Raw genomic sequence first — 26,536 nt, forward strand, 5'->3', positions numbered from 1 at the left:
CACAAATACATGGAGGTTAAAGAGCATCCTACTAAAGAATGAATAGGTCAACTGGGAAATTAAAGAAGAATTTAAAAAAATACGTGGAAGCAAATGAAAATGAAAACACGGCAGTTCAGAATCTTTGGGATACAGCAAAGGCAGCCCTAAGCGGGAATTAAATACCAATACAGGCCTTCCTCAAGAAACAAGGGAAGTCTCAAATATACAACCTAACATTGTACCTAAAGGAGCTGGAGAAATAAAGCAAATAGAGCCTAAATCCAGCAGAAGAAAAATAATAAAGATTAGAGCAGAAATCGATGATATAGAAATTAAAAAAAAAATCCAGTAGAACAGATCAACACAACTAGGAGGTGCTTCTTTGAAAGAATTAATAAGATTGATAAACCTGTAGCCAGACTATCAAAAAGCAAAGAGAAAGGACCCAAATAAATGAAATCGTAAAGGAAAGAGATCACAAACAACACTGAAGAAATATGAACAATTATAAGAGAATATTATGAACAATTATATGCCAACAAATTAGGCAACCTGGAAGAAATGGATGCATTCCTAGAAACATATAAACTACCAAAACTGAAAGAGGAAGAAATAGGAAACCCGAACAGACCCATAACCAGCAAAGAAATTGAAGCAGTAATCAAAAATCTCCCAACAAACAAGAGTCCAGGACCTTATGGCCTCTTAGAGGAATCCTATCAAACATTTAAAGAATACCTATTCTGAAACTGTTTCAAAAAAAAGAAATGGAAGGAAAACTTCCAAACTCATTCTATGAGGCCAGCATTATCTTGATCCCCAAAACAAAGACCCCACTAAAATGGGGAATTACAGACCAATATCCCTGAGAAACATGGATGCAAAAATTCTCACCAAGATTCTAGCTAATAGGATCCACAGTACAGTAAAAGGATTATTCACCATGACCAAGTGGGATTTATTCATGGGCAGCAACGGTGTTTCAACATCTGAAAATCAATGTGATAAACTACATTAATAAGAGAAAGGACAAGAACCATATGATTCTCTCGATTGATGCAGAAAAAGCATTTGACAAAATACGCATCCTTTCTTGATAAAAACTCTGTGCTGTGTCGGGATAGAGGAAACATACCTCAATATCATAAAAGGTATATACGAAAACCCCACAGCGAATATTATCCTCATTGGGGAAAAATAGAGAGCTTTCCCCTTAGGTCAGGGACACGGCAGAGATGTCCAACTTTCACCACTGTTGTTCAACATAGTACTGGAAGTCCTAGCCTCAGCTATTAGACAACAATAAGTAATAAAAGGCATCCAAATTGGCAAAGAAGTCAGACTTTCACTCTTCACAGATGACATGATACTCTATGTGGAAAACCCAAAAGATTCCACCAAAAAATTGCTAGAACTGATATAGGAATTAAGCAAAGTGGCAGAATATAAAATCAATGCACAGAAGTCAGTTGCATTTCTATACACTAACAATGAGGCAGAAGTAAGAAAATTCAAGGAATCGATTCCATTTACAATTGCACCCCAAACCATAAGATACCTAGGAATAAACCTAACCAAAGAGGTAAAGGATCTGTACTCAGAAAATGAACAACACTTACGAAAGAAATTGAGGAAGACACAAAGAAATGGAAAAACATTTCATAACCATGGATTGGAAGAACAAATATTGTTAAAATGTCTATGCTACTCAAAGCAATCTACACATTCAGGGCAATCCCTATCAAAATACCATCAGCATTATTCACAGAACTGGAACAAACAGTCCTAACATTTGTATGGAACCAGAAAAGACTCTGAATAGGAAGGTTGAAAAAGAAAACCAAAGCTGGAGGCATCACAATTCCAGACTTCAAGCTGTATTACAAAGCTGTAATCATCAAGACATTATGGTACTGGCACAAAAACAGACACATAGATCAATGGAACAGAATCGAGAACCCAGAAATGGACCCTTAATTCTATGGTCAGCTCATCTTTGACAAGTCAGGAATAACTATCCAATGGAAAAAAGACAGTCTCTTCAACAAATGGTATTGGAAAAATTGGACATGTAGAACAATGAAACTGGACCACTTTCTTATGCCATACACAAAAATAAACTCAAAATGGATGAAAGACCTAAATGTGAGACAGGAATCCATCAAAATCCTAGAAGAGACACAGAGGGGAACCTCTATGACTGCGGCCACAGCAACTTCTTGCTAGGCATGTCTCCAAAGCAAGAGAAACAAAAGCAAAAATGAACTATCGGGACCTCCTCAAGATTAAAAGCTTTTGCACAGCAAAGGAAACAGTCAACAAAACTAAAAGGCAACTTGTGGAATGGGAAAAGACATTTACTTGTGAATGTCTTATCAGATAAAGGGCTAGTATCCAAAATCCATAAAGAACTTATCAAACTCAACACCCAAAGAAAAAATAATTCAATCAAGAAATGGGCAGAAGACATGGACAGGTATTTCTCCCAAGAAGACATCCAAATGGTCAACAGACACATGACAAAATGTTCAACATCATGGCATCAGGGAAATACAAATTAAAACCATAATGAGATACCACCTCACACCAGTCAGAATGGCTAAAATGAACAAATCAGGAAACAACAGATGTTGGAGAAGATTTGGAGAAATCTTGCCCCCTTACACTGTTGGTGGAAATGCATCCTGGTGTAGCCACTGAGGAAAACAGTATGGAGGTTCCTCAAAAAGTTAAAAATAAAACTACACTATGACCCAACAATTGTATCCTTAGGTATTTATCCAAAGGATATGAACATAGTGATTCAAAGGGGCACAGGTACCCTGATGTTTTATTTATTTTTTATTTATTTATATTGTCAGAGAGAGGGAAATTGAGCTAGAGAGCACAAGCAGGTGAAGCAGCAGGCGGAGGGAGAAGCAGGCTCCCCACTGAGCAAGGAGCCCAATGTGGGACTCAATCCCAGGACTCTGAGATCATGACCTAAGCTGAAGGCAGATGCCTAACCAACTGAGCCACCCAGGGGTCCCACCTCCCAATGTTTAAAACAACAATGTCTATAAAAGCCAAACTATGGAAAGAGCCCAGATGTCCATCAAGAGATGGACAGATACGGAAGAAGTGGTACATATAATGGAATGCTACTCAGCCATCAAAAAGAATGAAATCTTGCCATTTGCAATGATGTGGATAGAACTAGAGAGTAGTATGCTAAGCAAAATAAGTCAGTCAGAAGGACAAATACCATGATTTCACTCATGTGTAATTTAGGAAACAAAACAGATAAATTTAGGGAAAGGGAAGGAAAAATAAGATGAAGATTGAGGAGGCAAACCGTAAGAGACACTGAACTCAAGGAAACAAACTAAGGGTTGCTGGAGAAGAGGTGGGTGGGGGGAAGGGATCATTGGGTGATGGGCATTATGGAGATGGAGGGCACTTGATGGAATGAGCACTGGGTGTTATATGCAACTGATGAATTACTATATTCTACCTTTGAAACTAGTAAAAATTTTTCTTAAAAACATGAAAAAAAAAAAGTATGGAACGTTGTTCTGGCACACAGGAGTTACTTGATCAATTTGAACATTTTGAGGAATTTTTAAGATTTATTAAGGTGAATCCATAGCAGTTTTAATTTAGGGCTAATTTGGCCCCACTAGTAAAGCACAACTCTTCTGAAGATGCTACCCAATGCCTCATGTATTAGAAGCTCTATTCTTGCTGGTGGTAACATAAACTGTTCCCAGCTCAGTGAGTTCCAGGGATTGTTGTCCAGTTCTCCTTCTCCTTTTTCTTCTTTTTTTAAAAGATTTATTTACTTATTCATTTGTGAGAGAGAGAAAGAACAAGAGTAGGAAAGGCAGAGGGACTCTCAAGCAGACTCCTTGCTGAGTGCAGAGCTGACATGGGGCTCAACCTCAGGACACTGTGATCAAGACCTGAGATGAAACCAGGAGTCAGAGGCTTAACTGACTGCCCCACCCAGCTGCCCCTCCTGTTATTCTTTTGTTGGCCTTTTTGAATAGCACTCAACCAACTTCTACCCTTCACCATGCCAGTTATACTCAACAAGTCCTTTAGACTCCTCTACAGATCTCTCGAGCTTTTTGTTGTTGTTTTGCAGCTTCCTCAGTCATCCTGAACTCTCTAGTTACTAAATGTAGTGAGACACTGGGCTTTATTTTGGTTCCCCCTCCCTTCACTGTGGCCTGGCAACTGCCTCCAGGTGGTAATCTAGGGGCAATCATAAGGCTCATCACCTTTGTTTTCCTCTTCTGTTATCATAGTCCCATATTACCTACAGTCCAATGTCTAGAAACAACTGTTTCATATACTTTGATTTTTTAGTTGCTTATGGAAGAAAGGACAATTCAGAGATCAACTAGTATATGTGAACCCACACATTGATACAAATTTTTTTTTCAAAAGTTGTTTTTATAATGAGGAAAAATCATCACTACTTCCACTTGTCTCATAAATTCTGCATTTCCTCAGTGCACATTCTGAAGTTTTCAGGAGATAACAGGTAATCTGTACATTCCCCGCCCCCCCCCCCAGTTCTTAGAAAATAAGATTCTGAGTTAATAAAAAAGCTAATTTTGAGTAATAAAAGATTCTTTGTTATTACACTTGATTATATTCAGAGGTGTTAAGTTTATTATAGTGAAACTGACTTTATTTCTTTTGATTTAGAGTTTAATATTAAAACTAGCAATCCTTAATTTTCTGTCCTTAAAAGGCTTCAATAACACACACACACACACACACACACACACACACACACACACACACACATTTTCTATCTTCAGAATCAAAGGGTGGCATATCCATTGGAGAGGAACAGATTGCTAGGATACAAAATTCCAAACTACCTTTAATTCCATTAAATATGAGGTCAAAATTATTACCATTGATAGAATAGAAACATATTGTGAAATGCAAAGGCAGAGATTTGGTGGGAAAGGAGTTTTAATTAGCAGAGATCTTGTTAAGCTCAATATAAGGAAAGAGGAAAGGACTGAGAAATTGAACATGGGCTTGGCTCAGTTCAAGATTTAAATATACTGCCTGTTTTGATTACCAAAGCTGCTTGGTTAGGTGTACGTTATTATTCAAACTTTATAGATGAAGAAACTCAGAGTTTAAGTTTCCCAAGGACAGAATGTAGTCAGTAGGAAATGTCATATACTTTCCACTTCTGAATGTTACATAACTGTCTGGACAATATGTGGGCAGAGTGGATCATTATAACACAACCATTAGCAGAAGCTACTGCTAATAAAATAACCAGACATCATTTGATTTGGTATAACCTCTGTATCATCATCCCCATCCTGCTTTACTCTTTGCAGTTGACTTTTTTATTTCCTAAGAAACTAAAAGCATTTAGAAGAGAATTTCTATAAGCCATCAACATCAAATCAACCAATCGACCTATCTATATTTGAACTTAAATACTCTTTTTTCCGACAGTATCGAAAGTATACAATCTGTCCATGCTCTAGCAGAAGGCTAAGCCCTCTACTGTGTACTGCTGTCCATGTTTTTATATACTCAAGAATATTGCTTCTGAAGATATTCACACTTCATCAAATTTAACCTTCATACTAGGTTAAAATTTTTCAACCAGTGTGTACAATCAGAACTTTCATCTCATCACTAAGCAGCAGTTTAATAAGAATCAATAGTTGTTTGGTTCATACCTGCCTAAAGAAACTGAGAAGACACAGGACTATGTTTTTGCTAAGATCTCTTGTAGTGCTATAATTCGAGGTAATTCTAATAATAATTGTTAGTATTTATAGAGTGCTGTTTTTAGACTAGACACTGTGCTAAACACTTACATGCATTATCCTATTTAATTCTCACAACAATCCTAAAAGAGAGATACTATTACAATCTTTATTGCATAGATAAGGAAAGTAGAACTTAGAACAGTTAAGTAATTTGTCTGAGGTTACATAGTAAATAACACAGTAAAATTCAAACCTGACTTCACAATTCATGTTATTAAATTGTTACAATTTTGTAATCTCAATTGCATGCACACTACTGCAGATGAAAGTTTACTATGTCTTTATAATATTTACATACTTAATATCAAAAAATACAAAAACAAAATCGTTACAAAACCCACAATAATTTGTATCTCAATATGTAACAGAATTCACATTATTACACATCTTTTTAAAAAAGATCTTATTTATTTATTTGAGAGAGAGAGGACAGTGCAAGGCAGTGGAGGAGCAGAGGGAGATGCAGAGAGAGCATCTCAAGCAGGCCTCACACCCATTGCAGAGCCTGAAGTGGGTGTAGATCTCACAGCCCTGAAATCATGACCTGAGTCAAAATCAAGAGTTGGACCCTTAACTGATTGAGAAAACACAGGAGCCCCTACTAGACATCTTTAAAGAGGAAAAGTTTTAGCATACAGAAACCTTGGGAAAAGATCTAATTTGGTCTTATAATTTTATAGCTAAGGGTAAAAGATACAGTTATCATTTTCTGTCCAGGTTTTTAATAAAAAATAGTAATTTCAAATGAAACGTTGTCATTTTATAGTACATTACATTGAGAAATCAAGTTATTGAATAATAAGTGTCTATTACATCTCAGACATTATGTATTTATCTTTACACATAAAGAATAGATATGAAACAATTTTGGAGTAAAATATGGAAGAAAAACTGCTTCAAGTTTGTACTTAGTAAAGCATAAATATGAATGACCTTGTATTAAGATGAGAAGCATTTATAATTTGCATTTTCTTCCAATGAAGTAATAATGTGTGTGCCACCAGCTTGGCATTTACTTAAATACTTATAAAAAGGGTTTAGGGACTGATTCTTAAAGTTGGTTGAATATTGGAATTGCCTTGAGAGTTTGAAAAATACTGATCCCTATTGATATAAGGTAGGGCTTGAACATGTATTATTTTAAAACTTTCCAGGTGATTCTAATATGCAACAGTTTGAACACTAGCTTAGAGAACTCTTGCATAACTAAGGAGGTCAGTCTTCAGCTGAAGGATGCCCCATGACTTGATTATCAGGGGATATACTGTTATTTTAAGTATCTGATAGGTGTATCTCCCTTTATTAGAAAATAAATAAAGGAAGAGATTTTCTATTTTATTCATCATTGTCTCTCCATATCTGGAATAGTAAAAGGCACTTAGTAGTTGCTAAATAAATCTTTTGAATGAATGCATGATTGCCTTATACTTCTTTTACACCACTATCTTCTAGTATATACATGAACATAAGAATGCAAAAGATATTTATTGAAAAATTGAACGATTGAAGCAGTGACAATAAATGTTTAAAGCAAACTGAAGACTTACATGTACATATTTTAAAAACACATACATATATAAATAGATCAAAAGTAGAAAAAATATACAAAACAGTGCAACATTTAGCAGAGAATTCACTGAGTTTTCCAATATTCTTCACATTCTTATACTTAAAAATAAGAGTACCCCTAAACAACTAGTACTTTAGCTAATATTCATAAGCACATGTACAGATAAAGTTAATTTCTTTTAAAACAGAATTACAGCTTAATTGTGATAAACATACCAGTTTTCAAAATTCAAGTAAGTAAAATTTTAGCACACACCATAATAGCGTTTGCAGGTGTCATGTTAAAAAAAAAAAAGATTGTTTCTGGTTGAAGTATCTGGTACTTTTGTTATTTCCTCTCAATTGAGACTTATTAGTTTCTTAGCAGTCTTACACTGATAAAAAATTACTTTGGTATCTCTTTACATATGTGTTTTATTTAGAAAAACCTTATTAATACATAGACTTTTTTAGAAGTTAGATTCTTAGATACGGCTTCATTTACCAAAGTTCCACAGGTGTTACATTGTAATTTCTAATTCAGTTAGTATCTTAGACTACGAAACTTTGGTTTTTTTAAAATTAGCATTGGTTGTTTGATTGTAGGTTTGTCACCAAAAAGTACTGCTTCACTTTCCGTGGTTGGAAATCTTTTCTGATATATCAAGGGATATTCCTTCTGAAACTTAAAAACATGGTGAGAAATTAGAGGGTATTTTATATTTATTATCGTAGCTGAACCCAGTGTTCAACATTTTATAAGAATTCAGTGCCTTTCTCAAACATGTATTTCAGGAGTGAGGATCCTTTCAATTTATCCTTGCCTTTCCTTTGCTTTCTCATATATGAAAGGTATAATGTAAGATTTCTTTTTTTTTTTTAAAGATTTTATTTATTTATGTGACAGAGAGACAGCCAGCGAGAGAGGGAACACAGCAGGGGAGTGCGAGAGGAAGAAGCAGGCTCCCAGCAGAGGAGCCTGATGTGGGGCTCGATCCCATAACGCCGGGATCACGCCCTGAGCCGAAGGCAGACGCTTAACGACCGCGATACCCAGGCGCCCCTAATGTAAGATTTCTTAGATACAAGTTAACATTAATATTCTAGGATTCTCTGCTGATGTATTCTTCTCCTAAATTCCAGATCTTCTTCTTTTCCATTTGTAACACCTATGAGGGTCATAATGATCTAGTATATTTCATATTTGAGTATCTCAGACCTGGAATTAAACTTGTCAGAATTATGTTGCTACTGGATTTTGATGGAGATAAAAATTCTAAATGGTAATTAATGAGTTAGTAAAAGTTATGTATTATAATCAAAGTATTATTATTGTTTTCCTAGGGTAATCTAAACTATAATCATAAGAAGTAAAGAAAGAATATCTGTTATTATTATTATTTTTATTATTTAAATTTCAGGATAAAGAGTAAAGCCAGGAATGTAGGCTATATACATAGCCTATAATATAGTATCTAAAATCCAAAATATTAAAATGAGAAATTAGATTCTAAATGTTATTAAATAATAATCAGCAACAGCATATTGAAAAATATTGCATGATTGAGAACTTGTTCATTCTCTTACCTGTTTTAGTTTTTTCCTTTTCTCCTTTAGAGGCAAACTCTTGTTTTTAATAATATTCTCTAAAAGTTCTGCAATTGCAGCTTGTGAGGTAGAGACTTTTTGTTCATCAAACTCCTGAGCACTAATTTGCTTACAGTATGAATACGTTGGCAAAGGAACAATCAGTCCATCTCCAGGATTTTTAATCTGTTGTGAACAAAATGATATAGTCCAAGTCTATTAATTTTGTTCATGTTCCTATTTACTAAGGGTTCTTTTGATGGGATTTAGTATCTACTAATTTGCCATCAATCATTTAATACTTTAAGAAAACTGTGTTTATGCAGTAGAGTAGCGATAAATCCCAGAATCTAAATCCCAGACCCACAATCTACTAGCTTTGTAGCCTTCAGCAAGTTATTTTACTTCTCTTGATCTGTTTCCTCATCTGTAAAATGGGGATTACATGAGATAATGTATATAAAGTGCTTAGCACAGAATAAGTATTAAAGTCATCCATCATCATTATTGCCCTTAACCATGTATTTTATTCTTTTAACTACAAAACAATAAAAATCAAAGTGATGTTTTAATTCAGTTTAAAACATTAATGTTCTGACATAGTAATAGTATTCATCTACTGTTTTTGTGGTGTAGGAGCATGAGCAGATACTGTATCATCTGCTGACAACAGAAGGAAACTGTAAGGATAATTATGATAAGCCAGGGCAATATTAGAATGGCATATATATGGGAAGAAATTTTATCAGTGAAATACATGTGCTGGGCAGCCAAATATTGAATATAACAGATATCTTGTTTTTGGTTACTCAGTATTCCTTTCCTCCTTCTTGTAATAGTTGCTTCCCATTCCAGCTCCACTATCTTCACCAACCCCCCTTTTAAAGATTTTATTTATTTATATATTTGAGAAAGAGAGAGAGTGCGAGAAGCGGAGGAAATGGGACAAGCAGACTGCACTGAGTGTGGAGCCTGATGGGGGACTCGATCTATCGACCCTGAGATCATAACCTGAGCCAAAATTAAGAGGTAGGTGCCTAACTGACTGAGCCACCCAGGTACCCCTGTCCTCACTTTTTTTGAAGAGCAGATTCTCCTCTAATCTGTGTAGAGCCAGAGTATGGCCCTGTCTCCAGTGCACTCACCCTCAACCACCTAAAGGATGTGTATTTAGCATAGACTGGGCCAATCAGAGTCCATGTGAAGAACTTTTCAAATCGATAGGTAAAGGGGTAGTTCTTTTTTTCCTTTGCACTAAAAATGAAAGTCTATGACTTAGGAGCTTTAATCAGCTATATGCCTCCTAATCATGTGAAGGAGCCATTTGTTAAATATAGGACCAAAATGGAAATAAAGGATGAAGAGATAGAAACAGTTTTATTGCTATTTGAGTCCCCAGATTCTCTCTATATTCCTGACTTTTAGAGGTTATTTATATGAGCTAATAAAGTCTTTCTTTTTAATTAGGCTAGTTTGAGATGAATTTGCCACTTGGAACTGACTAATGCAGAGAATTTTAAGATTTACAATACATACATAGCCCTTTTTTAAGTAGTCAAGATGTTTATCCACTGCAGTCTGTAAGTAAGAGGGTACTTGAAGAATTTCCTGGTGATGATCCATTAAGAAAGAAACTAATCTTGCAGCAAGAAGCTCATCAAGATCCACTTCTTCAGCACAGCATAGCACACACCGAGAAAAAGTGTGTATCATCTAGAAACATATTAAAAGATGTGAATTTAAAAACCTAAGGTTTTATATAAATAAGAGTATCAGTAATTTCTGGGTATCATGCTGAAGTACTGAGATAAAGTGATAAGCAGACTTCAGCTTAAAAATGAGGACAATTAATTACATTCGAAAGGTAAGAATATGTTATTCTTTTTAAAGTACTTACTATTTCCTTAATATAATTCCAAAGGATTATAAAGGGCTTAGCTTTTTCTTTAATTCTGTCACAATTTTATTGGTAAACACAATGGGTTCCATTAGTATAGAGATAAGCCACTTAAAGAACATCAAAGAACAATGACTTATTACATTAAATTAACCCCATAAAACATAAACTAGGAGAACTCATAACATGTAAACATTAGTGGTTATGAGGCTGGTACCATTTAGCTTTTGAAATTCTGGAAAACAGCTTTTAATCTTTATTCTGTCAGTCTTTAAAGACAATTAATACATACATTTTTCAATTCCATCATAAGGAGTCTTCAAATCCTGGAATAAATTTTGTGCTTCAAAACTCATTTACTCTCATTCATATCCATATTACCCACTAAATATAAGACACACAAACACACTTCATTCTAAAATAATTAGTTATCAGAATTCTATTTTAAATATTTAGCACATAATAGACAAGGAACATATTTATTGAATTGAAATATTTTTGGTTTTATTCCTACATGTCAGACATGTTTTCCTCTTGCCTTCCAAGACTCAGTCCTCGGCTTTTTATTCTTCTTAGCTTTGCAGAGCTCATTTATTCTCAAAGCTCCAACTACTACCTCTCCAAATAATCTGCCTTCTGCCCTAATCTTTCTTCACCAGGCTCATGTTTCTAATAGTCTGTTGGATAAATTCCACTTGGATGTCCTATAAACTCAAACTCAAAAACTATAAAACTGAATTCATTTCCTTTCTACTCATGTTTCTCAAAATATATTCCTCTACAAACTTCCCTATGCTTTTTAATGGTGTCACAATTACTCAAGAATAATTCTTCCTCTTCAGATTGGGTCTATCATTGCTAAAGAACTGTCCTTAATGAGTGGAAGAACAGAGCTCAGCTCCAGATTCCTTGTTATAAGAAAATCATCTGAAGCTGCACTGAGGAAGTGGCAGCTCTTGAAAAGAGAGAGCAAGAGAGAGAGATTAGATACTATTTTAAGAGTTCATTTCCAATCAATATCTGCATAAAATGCTTCCACCCTCTTCTTTTTATGGAGTCTGAGACTGCTTCACAGTAATTTGTCCCAATTTCTTGCCCACAATGATATGTATCCTAATTCATGTATTTCATCAAATACAACTTTCCCACTCAACCACAATATTTCTATTAATTCTGTCCCTTACAAAGTTACAGTGTCCTTATGGTTTTAACTGTGCCTATAGCTCCTCTTTCTTCCCCACCGAACAGAATTGGCACAAGGCAATGGAGTATGGTCTGATAATCCAGGTCAATCACTATGATGTGGTAGGAGGGAAAAGGCAAAGTGCTCAGACAACATAAAGATCAGGATATGGAAGTTTATCATACTGGGCACAAAGGATTAATGCACCAATATTCTGCTACTAGGAAAGATACTTTTAAGAGCCTTTCTATCCCAAGAATCTAGGATTTCGAGACCACAATATCACTCAAGTAGTACTTTTGGATGATTTGCCTTTTTTTTTTTTTTTTTTTTTTTAAAGTTTATGAACCAGGGCTTATTCTTTCCTTAAGAAATCAACTTACCAGTGATCTTGTACCCATTGCATCATGAAGTTGGGGCATATCAACATTTTGACTCATTCGGGAAATCATGCGCATTAAAAGTTGAAGCTTTCTACGATTTGGTGGGGGAAGTAACAAACAACATAACTGTAGTGCATCGATGGCAACCCTCTCTAAATGAGGTTGCAGCAAACCTAGAAGGCAAAATTACACCCCATCCCCGAAAAAATCATCAATGACACTAGTTGCTTTCACACTATGAGCATATACAATTACATAAAGAATAGTTATATAAATACTAAAATAATATTTTAGTACTAATCTCTTTTAACTGTCCATAGAAATTTCCACATTCCTCAAAAGCATGGTAGATTCTCATTACTTTCTTCATAACCTATTTTAGTATTAATATCCTTAACCTACTACAAATAAAGTGACTCAGAATAAGTTAAAATGAGGTAAAAGAAAATAAGTGTTTTAGGTAAGTAGAATAAATCTTGGTTATGCCATGAAAAAGTCTTTTACAATAAAAACCTTTCCTTTTGGAGGAAAAATATAAAGCAGTTTCAGAGAAGAAAAGACAGGTAAACAAAACACAGTTAGTAAACACTAAAAGTTAATATTACATGCATTGAAAGCATCAACCTTACTTTGTGTGCCAGTCAACACAGAAGAAGCTGGAGGTAAAGAATTTTCTGAAAGTTCTATTGTACTTTTGCAGAATCTTTTATTGATTGTGGTACTAGACTCTCCAAGTTCACTTTCCATAGCTGTTTGCACACTTGTGCTGCCTTGTCCAAGATTTGGTTTCATGATAATTTCAGCCACTGGCATATTGATATAACTATTCCTTCTTGTACTACTTCTTAAAAGTAAACTCTGAGATCTACAAAGCTGTTTTGACTTGCATTTCCCATTACATAACTCCTCTTGGTCTTGAACAGTCAAAGTAGAGGTTCTCTTAAAACCAGCACAGAGTGACTTTTGATTACTTTCCTCTGAATGAAGATTCATTAGGGATTCCTGTTTGGTCTTAGACTCTAAAAACTGATTATTTTGTCCTTCTTTATTCAGAACAGATTGATGGAAGACATTGAAGACCTCTTTACTTGAACTCCCTGGTAAGTCTATAATTCCTTCTAAAGAATAGCACCTTGGTTTGATGTTAGAGGATAGAACATGCATACTACCTAAGCCTATTAAATTATGACAGCTTCCTCCCATTATGTCATTAGCACTGGCTCTTCTATTTTTCAAATTAACTAGCTGCATTTTCTTAGCACATTTTTCTTGAAATCCTTGATCACTTATCTGCAGTCTCTTAGTAGTATCTGATTCTTCTTTGTTTTTGTCTTTATGAAGCAGACTGAGAAGAAGACACTCAGTTGATTTGAAGGAATTCAAATTGTTTAAGCGAAGGATTTTTGAAGACTGTGGATCATCTTGGATTTTATGTATCCCACTGGGTCTATCTGAAACTGTGACGTAGCCACAAACAACTACCAGGAAATGAAACAACAATTAAGATGCAACTGTGTGACAGTGGGCAAAAATAAAACAAAAACAATAGTAAAGTTAAAAAAATAAAGCATCACTATAGTATATACTGTTAGTATAGTACAAATAGCAGTTGCTTAATTCAGAAGCCACTTAAATAGGACACATGCAACATTGTTACAAAGTGCAAGACTAGAGGTTTTCCAACTTGTGATATAAATAACTTTAAAATTTATTTCAACAGTCTAAATTATAATTGAGTCAAATACATTAAAAAAATAATTGGTTTCAGTCTATGAATATTAGAAAGCTCTAAATTATAAGACAACTATAGTATAATAAGACATATATTTGGTCTTTGTCTCTAATACCTGGTATAGTGCTTCTAAGAGGCTTGGGATTTCCAGAGTGACAGGTATCTTTTGTTATTCATAATGCACCTGTTTGAGTATATCTGAGTTTATGCTAATGGGGTGACTTAGGGTTGGACTTGCTTAAGAAGGTTGGAATTTTCAGCCTACTTCAGACCTCCCTAGAGGAGAGGGGGATGTGGGTTGAAATTGAGTGCAATCACCAATGACCAATGATTTAATCAATCATACCTATGTATATACCTCAATTAAAACTCTGAAGTAACAAGGCTAAGGGAGCTTATGGGTCAGTGAACATATGGACAGGTTGGGAGGATGGCATTCCTGGAGAGGGCATGAAAGCTAGGCACAACCCTTACTTCCATATCTTACCCTGTATACTTATACTTCCATATGGCTGTTCCTGACTCGCATCCTTTATAAAAACGGGTACTCATTAAATAAAGTAGATTCCAGGGTGCTGTGAGTTATAATCAATTATTAAGCCCAAGAAAGGTTGTGGGAACCCCCAAACTGGTAGTTAGTTGAGGAGAAGTATGAGTAAGTCTGAGGACCTCATTTACACCTGGTAGCTGAATGGAGGACAGTCTCATGAAGCTGAGCTCTTAATGTGCGGAATTTGCATTAACTCTGGATGGTTAGTATCAGGACTGAAGGATTTTGTCCCTAACTTGTGGGGTCTAATCTAACTTTGAGTAGTCAGTGTTAGAAATGATTGATGTGGAGAACTGGTGTTGGAATGACATATTTGAATTACTGGAAAACAACATAACAGGAACTAGAGTATTCCCAAATTTTAAAATAATTCATAGCTTGCCACCTTCATATTTACCTACACCTTTAGATCTTTTAAATGTTAGGAGACTTGAAAATGTTAATAAAATAAACTTAAATAATAAGAAAAAATCCATACATACCTAAAATGCTTACAAATAATTCATAATATTCAAAGGTAAGCAGAGGTTCAGGGAGATCTAGAAAATAATCTGCTATTGTTCTAAATACATCTCGTTCAAATCCAACATAAGTTGGATTATTCATATCATTACTCCTTGACCCTAAGAAACAGGAGGCAAAAAAAATTGACAAAATATATTTTATTTTAAATAAAAATTTTAAATATACCTGTAAAAAGTATAAAACCTGTATTTCATGAAGGAGTTAAGCTTAACAAATTCTGTCACAATCCAAAAATTTAAAGAGTTGTGCACATCTCATTCTTTCTCATTATGTTTTCATTAGAAATCACTGCAAGCAACTACTAGTATTTTGTTTTAATATTTACATACCTGAAAATTATAAAAATTTGAAATGCATTTTTAAGTATTAAAGTTATTTAATGAGATTTTATTGCAGTTCATTTTATAAAACAGAATATTTAGATAATGCAAATAATCCTTCTAAATTATCTTTCATAAATTTACATTTTCATGAACAAATTTTGCCTAACACAAAGCATGCCCTTATTGAATTTAAATAATGTCTTTACATTGCCATTTCATTAGTTTAACGTTCTTGAAAGATTCATTCCTGTTCATTAGTGTTTTACTCAGAAATAAGATCTGACCTCATGTTACAGATGAAAAAAAAACTCAGAGTAACTTGCCTAAGATGAAAGATCCATTGGTGGCAAAGCTAGAATTAGAACTTAGAGCAGTGTTAAGTGAGAGTTAGATCCAGGACCTTGAGGTCTAACATTTAAAGTATGTTTCATGGACTACATAATAAGAATCATCCAATGTGCCTATTAAAAATATAAGTTCCTCTGTACAGACCAGAATTTATGGAGGATGAGCTAAGAATTACTGACTTAGAAATATTTGCTTCTGGCTCACTAATTTAGTAGCTCCCAAACGCTGATCTGGGAATCTTCACTATAAGAATCTTCTGAGGCCTGTCGAATCAACTGAATGAAACCACCTAATGAATCAACTGAATCAGAATCTTTGGCTAGTTTCCCTAATTACTGTAATATGCACTAAGGTTTGAGAGTTGCTATTCTTTTTTTTTTTTAAGATTTTCTTATTTGACAGAGAGAGAGAGAGAGCACAAGCAGGGGGAGCAGCAGGCAGAGGGAGAAGCAGGCTCCCCGTTGAGCAGGGAGACCAACGTGGGGGACCTGAGCCCAAGGCGGAAGGCAGATGCTTATTAAACTGACTGAGCCACCCATGTGCCCCACTATTCTTTCAGGTTAAAATCTTTCTCTTCCCAAACCCAAATAATCTCTTTTACTTCTCTGTCTCCAAACTTTTGTACGTCATATAAATGTGAGCACATGCACTAAAAAAGGATTAGAGAAAACAAATCACACACATTTAATAGCTTAAAGGCTAATATGGATTTACAGCAAGCAAAACATCTTCTTAAGGAGGATAAGAAATATTCTCAATATGTAGAATAAAAAATTTTGATAATCATTATAAATTTTTCTAAGAAAATACTTTTACTAGAATTAAAATCCAGAATTTATAGTTAGAGGATCTAGCTTTGAATGCAGAGCTCTTTATATTATTAGTAGACTTTCAAAAACCTCATTTTCTCTTCTAGAAAAAAACTGGAGATAATATATTAATCACTGATTCCTGTATGTCACAGGATTACTATAGGGGATTAAATAATAACTACAAGTCTAAATACTACCTTTGGCTAGAGATATTGTTAAACTCGAATCTAGTAAATTATAGCTCTGATACCATTTAGGTATAACATAGACTGGTAATAAAGGAAAGAAAAAAAAATCCCTCAACATGGGATGTCAGAGAAATCCTGAAAGTGTTAATTAAGTATCTGAGTTGCTAACCATAAGCCAAGGTATGAGACGGAAGGGCAGTTAGGTGGGGGAAGGTAGAAAGAGAAACTCAAAAATCAAGCTAATGATTAAGATCTTTACCTCAATTTGATAATTAAAATCTTTCTATCACTTACATTATTTACTTTATTGCTATTTATTCTGTTATTTTGTCATATTGACACCCAGTGGACAACAAGGGAATATATACCTATCTTGAACATTATTAATAAAATATTTCATAAGAACTAGAAAAATCCTTTTGTAACAAAACTATCAAAATATAATTTAACTTTTGATGATTTAGAAGCACATATTTCTGCATATAAAGAAATTAGGGTTTTGTACTTGAACTAAGGTCTCAAATTATAAAAATCAATTATCACTGATCATTATGAAAAAAGCTTGATGAACAAGATGCTAAAAAATGGTTTGCTGATTAGTGAAAGATCATTTTTCTTTCCATAAATATAAAAGTCCCATTAATATATCTGATGGAGTACAAGCATGTTATGAAGCACCTCAGTGTTGAAGCCTTGTATAATGGCAAGGGGACTAAAGTAGATTTTATGCGACTTTATTTCTGATTGAATCTTTCCAGCTTGTAAGAGCTATGTTACCTACAGGTTGCTATTTGTATTCTAGAAGCCTCACTAAGACAACTGATGTAGGTTATACCTAAAAATTCCGTAAGATCCACTAGTCTATGATTTTATGATTTATGAAAACTGAACCATAGATGATGGGATTGAATTGTAAAATCACCATCTGCATAGAAAAAGTTAAGGACTCTATTCCACATGCAAGGAAATGTAATCAGTTCTACTAGATTGTCATTTAAACATCAAGAGAAACTGGCATACTCTAAGTTTATCAGGACCTCTATGAATTATTTAAAAAATCTCCTTAGTTCTTGTTAAATGTTATGAATATAAAACATATATATACATACATATTTTGCTTGTTTAACTTACAATTTGCTAGGCACTTCATGGCAGATAATACCCAATGAGGAAGGTCATCTATACAAAAAAATATTTACAGTGTTTAGTAAATCACACAATTTTTATGATAGTATATTAAAACTTTACACTTACTATATATATAATTATACCCACACACATATGCATGTATGTATATACATATATAACCAGGATTAAAAATTATTATATGTTTAAGAAGACATAAAGTCAAAATAATATTTTAAAATACAAGCTTAAAACTTACAGAGATCTTGAGTTTGATTCTTTCCCAGATACATAAAACAATTAGTTATCCCAAAGTTGAGGATAAATTATTTTGGTGAGGGGTTCATAAATAAATTAATGTTCATCCTTGTCCACTGCTACCATGTTTTCTTTATAGCTATGCTATTTGAATATTACTGATTTGAGTGAGATCTATGATTGAAATGAGCTATATTTGAATATTAAGGTGCTTTCACAGTGAGGCTTACTTAAAATCTTTCATTTGCCACTAACTGAAATATGCTGCATAAAATCTAGTAATTTTTTGACACCAACACAAAAAACATACATACACTTGACTTGAAAAGTTTATGGTTATAAAGAACAGAAAGTTTGAATAAGAGAAAATACTGTTAACTATGTGATTTTAGGTAATGAAAGATGGGACTGGACCAAAGCCATAAGCATATGCAACATGACTCTTAAGTTTTTGCTTTTTGCTCCTACAATTTAAACCTTAAAGTTCTTGCCGACAGAAAGAAACTCAAGTAATGCATGTCAGTTAATTCTATAGGCAGCAATTGATTATAAAAATTGAGTCAACACTTTGAGATTTATTGATACATTTCTTGAAATGTTAAGTTTTGTAATGCATCTGGCTTGAATTATATCCCTAATTTTTCCATCTAAATCTAAAATCAATACATTGTATAAATATATATAATACAATGCCAGTAATCTTTAAAATATCAGCTTTGAGAGTTTGGGTTTATTTAATTGTATGTTACCTCAGTTTTGCTTATGTCTTGACCTGTGTAAATTTATCTGTAACTATGCAAGTAAGCTCCAGAAGTCATGGACCATTTCTTTCTTGTTCATCACTAAATCTTTAGCATAATGCCTGATACATTGTAGGCCCTCACTAAAATGTAGTTAATCAATAATTTTAATTATATTTGCATACCTTTTGGATGTCTAACCCTGCCACTTAAAAAATATCCATTAATACCACTTAAGGGCTAAAATAATAGTATGAATAATAGTCACTTAAAATGATTACTAAAGCACCTATGATAAAACAGTCTCCCCTTGATGCTCTCTCAAAGTATTCTACTTTCTATATTTTTAGTCTCTCTGTACCCCCACTATTGCTGCAACCTATGTAGCAAGTTTAAAAGATTCCAACTTCTTTTATTGATACCAACCTGATTTGTCTTGTAGTATAACTATTCCATGTTTACTTGTATTGGTCATGTTGTACATTACGTATTGAGGAACTACTTGCTTTGGATTTATGAGTTCTTCTAGAGATGGCACACCTAAAATGGTTTGCAGGCTAAACAGAAGAAAGAATACAAACTTTTTTTTCTCCATTAAATAAGTGGAATAGGATATAAATATGAAAGAGTATTAATGGCAAACAAAGCCATCAGAAAATTTTTCTGAAACCAAACTTATAAGGTTTATATTTAGTATCCACTTTCAAATGTATGTATCTTAGTAACCTTGAAAGGATTCCAATATAAGACTCCAAACTATAGGTATAACTTTGATTCAAAGAAAAAACAAATCACGCTGAAAACATTCTATTTCTACTGTACGAGAACTACAGCAAGAGCATTTATTAAGAAACACATACAGGTTAAATTCTAAGCTTTTTTTGCATTTGTATATCTTGATAAAAATGTCAAATTAACATTCTAAACACCTCTGGAACTTGGTTAGAGCTTAGTTTTAGCTTACTAGATCAGAATAATGTATCTCCAAACTTCTTCAACATCTTTCTGGCTTCTTTCTCTATTATCAATGGAGTTTTCTTGATCTTCACTGATTGTTTCATGATTCATTTTCTCTATATTTTCCTGGAAAAAAAATTACTTTGGTTTAATATGTTGTGCTCAAATTAAGGAAATATTGAACTGGCACAATTCCTAATATTTTGTAATTTTATTGGTAAACAGTCCACAGTCAAGCTATAAGGTGAGTCTCACCTAAAGAAATAATGTTAACATATGGTAATAGAGCGTTTTGGTTTTGTAGCTGCCCCTACCACCTTCAAATCAATTTAAAACAAAACAGGCTTAAATTATACAAATACTGTTTCAAGTATGTCTCACTACCATTTTTATTACTATTCCTATGGGTTCTATTGTTCTACCGTAAAACAATTTACACACATATTTTTATGGTGCACTGGGTGTTATACGCAACTAATGAATCATTGAACTTTACATCAAAAACCAGGGATGTACTGTATGGTGACTAACATAATATAATAAAAAAATATTATTATAAAAAAAAGAATACAATGTAGGTTAAGAGACTTCAATATTGGCTTCAAATATTAAAGATATATACACTTTTAATGATTTTATAATTAAGTACATGGTAAATATATTTAAACTAGTAATTAGTAAAAGGGATGTTTTACCTGAGAGAAATGTAATCCAAGTTTTTTAGGAGTTCTACGAGATAAATTTCGTAATTTAAAAATGCTATCTTTATCTTTGGAAAAGTTTTCTATGCTGTTTTTTCTCAATTCTGGATGCCTTCGTGGAAGACTTTTAAGCGGAGAATTTGCAGGAAATCTGGTTTAAGAAAAATATGCAATTAAGTAATTTAAGATCAGAAACAAATTTTTAATGCCTATTTATCTAAAATAAAAATCACAAAAGAACTGAATTTATTTGTATTACCAAGGAATGAAGATTCTACATAAAGAGATTTTCCCATTAAACCTTTAAAAATATTTTAATAATTTCCTACTTTTCTTAGTATACTGTACATATTTTAACTTTATATCTGGATAATTCAGAGTTATTATTGGGATCAATTCTGTTGAAGAAGAAAACAGTTCCATTTTCTACATTTCTTTGACAAGTTATCTCATTTATATATATTTTCTGATCTTTGTTGACTATACTTGTTCTAATTTCTAGACCTTGGTCTCTGTTATTCCTTTTGATTATAATGCTTTCCTCCCCTCCAGTATAATAAAAAGTATTTCAAAGATACAGAAAATAATATAGACAACAACCATGTATGTAATCATCAACCAATGCAATTGTTAACATTTTACTAAAGACTTCATTATTATTTTTTTGTTAAATCAAAGAAATTCTTTGCTTATTCTCTCTTTCTGAGGGAAGCCATTAACTCGCAGTTAGTATTTTATACTTTCATTCATGTTTTTATACTTTTAATATTCATCAACAATATATATGATTTGGTGTTTTCTCATTCTACATTAAATATATGCATAAGTTTATAGTGCCCTCAGAAGTTCTTTTATATTCCACAGTCCTAAAAAATTTTTTTTTTTTTTTAAAGATTTTATTTATTCGACAGAGAGAGAGACAGCCAGCAAGAAAGGGAACACAAGCAGGGGGAGTGGGAGAGGAAGAAGCAGGCTCATAGCAGAGGAGCCTGATGTGGGGCTCGATCCCATAACGCCGGGATCACGCCCTGAGCCGAAGGCAGGCGCTTAACCGCTGTGCCACCCAGGCGCCCCATAAAAAATTTTTTTTATATTCCTTCTTAAGAGTTTTATTTTCATATTTAGGTATTTAATCCATATATAATTTATACCAAGTTCCCATATACAGTTGACCCTTGAACATGGGTTTGAACACTTATACACAATTTTTTTATAAATGTAGTACAGTATTATAAGTGTTCTCTTCCTTATGATTTTCTTAATAGCATTTTTTTTTCTAGCTTACTTTATTGTAAGAATACATTTTTTAATACATGTAACATACAAAACGTGTGTTAAATGATTATGTATGTTATTGATAAAGCTTCTGGTCAACAGTAGGCTATTAGTAAAGTTTTTGGGGAGTCAATATTATATGTGGATTTTCGACCATGCAAGGAGTCAGTACCCCTAACCCCTGCATTATTCAAGAATCAACTATGTGTATGGGTTTGCGTTTTCAGTACTTCATTGTTTTAATTTAAGCCCAGATATCATATAGGGCAATTCTCCCCTCCTTGTTCACTTCAAAATTGCCTTGAACTTTTATATTACTAAATAAACTTTAGAATCTGTTTGTCACATTCTATAAAAAAATTATATGGGGTTTTGAATGAAAATGCACCAAATTTATATATCGATTTTGGGAAAAGTGACTTTTTTATGATATTAAATCTTTTGATTCATCAACAGGATATCCTTCTCCACTTATTACCTTAAATACTATTTTATAATTTTTTCCAGTAAGGTCTTACACATTTTTGGTAAAGTTTCTTTCTAAGTACTTTATAATTTTGTTACCATTATAAAAATCTAGAGGCAGAGAGACTAGTCGAAGAATTACACAGAATTCCAGGTAAGAGAGAAAAATGATCTAACAAAAAGAACTATCAGGGTGGAGAGAGAAGTGGACAGATAGAGAACTCCTGAAGCAGTATAACAGACATGGTTTGTTAATTAAGTCATATTTAAAGGAGAGAAGAAAGGAAAAGAACCAAAGCAACTGTAGGGAAACAGTGCCATTCATCTAGGTATCGATACAAGAAGACAAAATTTACGTTAAGACATGACACTGATTTTTCTGTATGTTATATCTGAAATGCTTAATGGGCAAAAAATGGGTCTAAAGCTCAGGAGATATATTTGGGTTATAAGTTTGAAAGTTAAAAGGAAAATAGGTGAAGACATGGCAAGAGATTGCCTAGAAAGAGAGGTGAAGTAAAGATAAGTCCAGGACCAGTAACAACTAAAGGATGAATAACAGGAAAAGAGCTCACAAAGGTGACTAAGCTCTAGTTAGGAGAGGAAGGATTTGTAGAGTGTTCTACAAAATGAACTATTCATATGCTGTTATTGCAATTTACTTGTACAACGTAAATCATCTTTGATACAGAGGCAAGACTCCTAAGACGTTTGAAAAGTGCTAATTTTGTAGAGAAAAAAAGCATGGGTATTAGAATCCAAAGACCTAGTTTAATGATATATGAAACAGAACCCTGTGTGCATGAAAGAAAAAATTGTGTTGGCCTGAGGGAGTCAGAAAGGCTCCACAGAAAAAGCTGCAATACAACTGACAGGAGAACAAATGTATTTACTAATCTGACAAATGTCTACAGTGTTTCAAGTAGAAGAACATATTTCAGACATATGTATCAAGATTAAATGAAGCACAGTCTCAGTTTCCTCATCTGTAAAAAGGAGCTAATAAGTATTCTGCTTAGCTAGTCCAGGGATTAAATAAGAAAACATGTAAATCATAAAGCAGGGCTTCTGATACACGGTAAATCCTTAATAAATATTCTCTTTAACCTATGGTATATTCTGTTATTTATTATATAAAGTTTGCTATTATTTATTTTATCACATGAATTCCTACATTATATAAGATTATGTTACTTGAGGGCAAGCTGTGAGAATTTGTCTTATAATTCCTCAATCTATGAAACTAAAGTTTAATAATGATCTGTTCTTGAAATGTTACAGCTTTCAGAATATGAAGAAGTGATAATATCTCACTCTTTAGTCCCAATACCTATTTTATTACATATATTATTTAACATTTTAAAATTTTAATTGTGCAGCAATTAACTTTAACCTCTAAGTGCTTTTAATTATACTAAGAACAGTAAGTTTTCTAAAGAAAACATTTCTTCTGAAGAAGCTGCAATTTTAGTAGAAGTATTATAGAAGTGGAGTTAAATTTTATTGTTAAGTAATTCAGTTTTGCAGTTATTTATTTGTTCAGTACCTGAATAGCTGACTGTTGTCATCAAGATTTTCTGATCCCCATCTGCCTTTGATATCTTCAATTATATGATTCTTAAGAAATTTCCTCAGCAGTTGGAGAGTCTGTTGCCTTGTAACTTCAGGACCAAAATTGTTATTATTTCTTAATAGGTCATAAAGCCAATCCACTGCTTCTTCTGCTGTAAAACAATTGCCATATTTTTTAAAGTGTTGCCTGTGTTTTCGTAGAGGCATTCCTGCTCGAAAAGATGTGGTAATTTCATTCCACTGCAGAAAGAAAATATTTAAAAAAAAATTAAACAACAAAAATTAAATATCTTACTGATCTGAAACAAATTAGACAAAGAAAATGATTTTATTCACATCTGATTACATCATGAACATTCATGAAGAAATCATCTTATTTACTATGGAAAATTTTATATCTTATACTGATTTCTCTTTATCTTACAATTGTAATAATATTTCTTGGTAATAGTTTTTCACTAAAAGCACTTCATGGTCTGGTTGGCTTATTTAGGAAACCTACAAAAATGAAGAACTGCAATGAACCTACATCTTAGTCTTCAATAGAGAAAACATTTATTCCTTTTTTTTAAAATCTCAACTAGTATTCGTAAAATGCTGGTAGCATTTGTGTCAGACACGGCTTTACATTCATTACTTCACTTTCATTCTCACAATTCTATGAATAGGTACTATTATTATCCCATTTTCACTTAAGGAATATGAAGCACAGAGCGATTTAATACTTGGACCAAGGTTACACAGCTAAGTGATGAATCCAGGCATTCAAACCCAGTTTGATTGACTCTAAAACCTGCATTCATAACTACTACACTGGCCAAACAAAAATCATGGCAGGCAGTAGTTTTACTGGTAAAATACCTTTATTTTTTTTAATTTTTAAAAAGATTTTATTTATTTGACACACAGAGAGAGACAGCCAGCGAGAGAGGGAACACAAGCAGGGGGAGTGGGAGAGGAAGAAGCAGGCTTCCAGTGGAGGAGCCCCATGTGGGGCTCAATCCCAGCACTCCAGGATCACGCCCTGAGCCGAATGCAGATGCTTAACGACTGAGCCACCCAGGCGCCCCTGGTAAAATACCATTAATGTTGAAATACCTTATATATTTCTTATGTGAAGATTCCAATAGTGAACGTAGAACAGAAGGGTAAATTTACTAAGCTTTAAGTCCATTGCCTATTGATGTACCTATGTTTTAAAAAGATACTCATATTTTCCAAATTGTCCTCAAATAACCCAAACTTTCAGGTTTGTGGCAGCTGTAACACTGGAGCTCCAAGGTGGTGGTGGTGGTGTAAAATAAACACACCACTCTAACTGAAAAATCCTTTATCAGAAGCCAAGAAATGTGATTTGTAACCCCAACTATGCCACTAGTAGCCCTGCTATCACTTATCTAACCAATGTGGCCCCAACACCCACAACACAAAGTTTAAGAGTTGAAAACACAATAACTGTTCTTTTCTTCCCACCACACCTCTCCATTTCATACATTTATTTATTCAAGAAACATATTGAGCTGTAACTTATCCATAGGATCTATAGATCACAACACACTTTCACATACAGTATCCTCTTGGAATATCCTTTAAGGTGGGCATGCATTGTTAGCCCGACTTTACCAATGTGGAAACTGAGGCTCACGTTAGTTAAGTCACTCTCCTAATGTCACGTACCCAATGGCACTGTACTCTCTTGGATTGAAAATCTAAATGCACAAAGACATTGTATACGATTACAAATCCAATGACTACCAACAGTGGTTCCCGTTGGCTATCTTGACTATTCTGGGTTTAGTTTTGAAATGGGCAGCTGTTACTTAGTGCTATTTCAATCAGTAGATCCTGCATTAAATTCTACAGCCCCAACGAAGCTGTCACATTCGGGCTGTCCCCATTCTGACACTACAGAGTAACGGAACTCTTTCTAAATTCTTCTTGAACACTGATGGAGGTAGAAAATCAGACGTGGGGAGCGGCTAAAATCGGAATATTCTATGAGTTTCTAGTGCATGCCGACAACTACAGGCACAGGTGTCGCCTAAAAAAGGCTTGAGTATGATGCGCCATCCCAGGGACGCGACCCTTTGGACTTACGGCTCACAGGCACAGCCCAGACCCTCAAAGAAGGGGAAGAGGCATGTCCCGCAAGGATTTCGCGGTGCCTGTTAATTCCCCCCACTCTCCTTCTCAGCGACCCAAAGCAAGGGGCTCTGGGACCCATCTGTCTGCCCAAGACAAAACTACGAACGTTCTCACGTAAAGGTGGTGGCGGCCATCGCTGCGGCTGGCCAGTCTAGTCCTTTCGCGCTGCCTTACCAGTTTGGTGGCCCGATAAGGCCCGGGAGGCACAGTCCGACTCTCCATTCCGCCCGGCGGGCCCCGAGGTCTGTCAGCGGCCGGCGTAGTGCATGGCGGCGTTAGGCGGCACGGGGGCTCGGTGCCCGACCGCGGCGTGGCTAGGCACAACCGTCGGCCGCGCCGCTGATTTGAATAGCGCAGAGAGCTGCGCTGATTGGCCGCGCCTCCAAGTCACGTGGCACGCCGCCAGGACCCGCCGCAGTCGGTTTGCGCCGTGTTGCCTCTC

The 26,536-nt window shown here is 34.3% G+C and overlaps 1 protein-coding gene across 2 annotated transcripts; it reads right to left on the bottom strand.

Moving 5' to 3' along the window:
* Positions 1-4,867: 4,867 nt before the first annotated feature.
* Positions 4,868-26,536, bottom strand: DEPDC1 (DEP domain containing 1). 2 transcript variants are annotated; one of them, XM_002924660.4, is made up of 12 exons: positions 26,269-26,536; positions 23,924-24,189; positions 20,632-20,788; positions 19,944-20,062; positions 19,406-19,536; positions 17,988-18,035; positions 15,143-15,283; positions 13,008-13,856; positions 12,379-12,551; positions 10,452-10,628; positions 8,916-9,101; positions 4,869-8,013 (listed from the first exon to the last, which is right to left on the bottom strand). In XM_002924660.4, exons 1-12 carry the CDS (start codon positions 26,314-26,316, stop codon positions 7,873-7,875), a joined length of 2,436 nt encoding a protein of 811 aa, XP_002924706.1. In that variant the 5' UTR covers positions 26,317-26,536; the 3' UTR covers positions 4,869-7,872. The 2 variants fall into 2 exon arrangements, with proteins under 2 accessions (XP_034509564.1, XP_002924706.1); XM_034653673.1 differs by lacking the exon at positions 13,008-13,856 and having other exon boundaries at positions 4,868-8,013; positions 26,269-26,507.

The sequence above is a fragment of the Ailuropoda melanoleuca genome, chromosome 2 (assembly GCF_002007445.2).
Source record: "Ailuropoda melanoleuca isolate Jingjing chromosome 2, ASM200744v2, whole genome shotgun sequence".
In the NCBI taxonomy this organism is placed as follows: domain Eukaryota; kingdom Metazoa; phylum Chordata; class Mammalia; order Carnivora; family Ursidae; genus Ailuropoda; species Ailuropoda melanoleuca.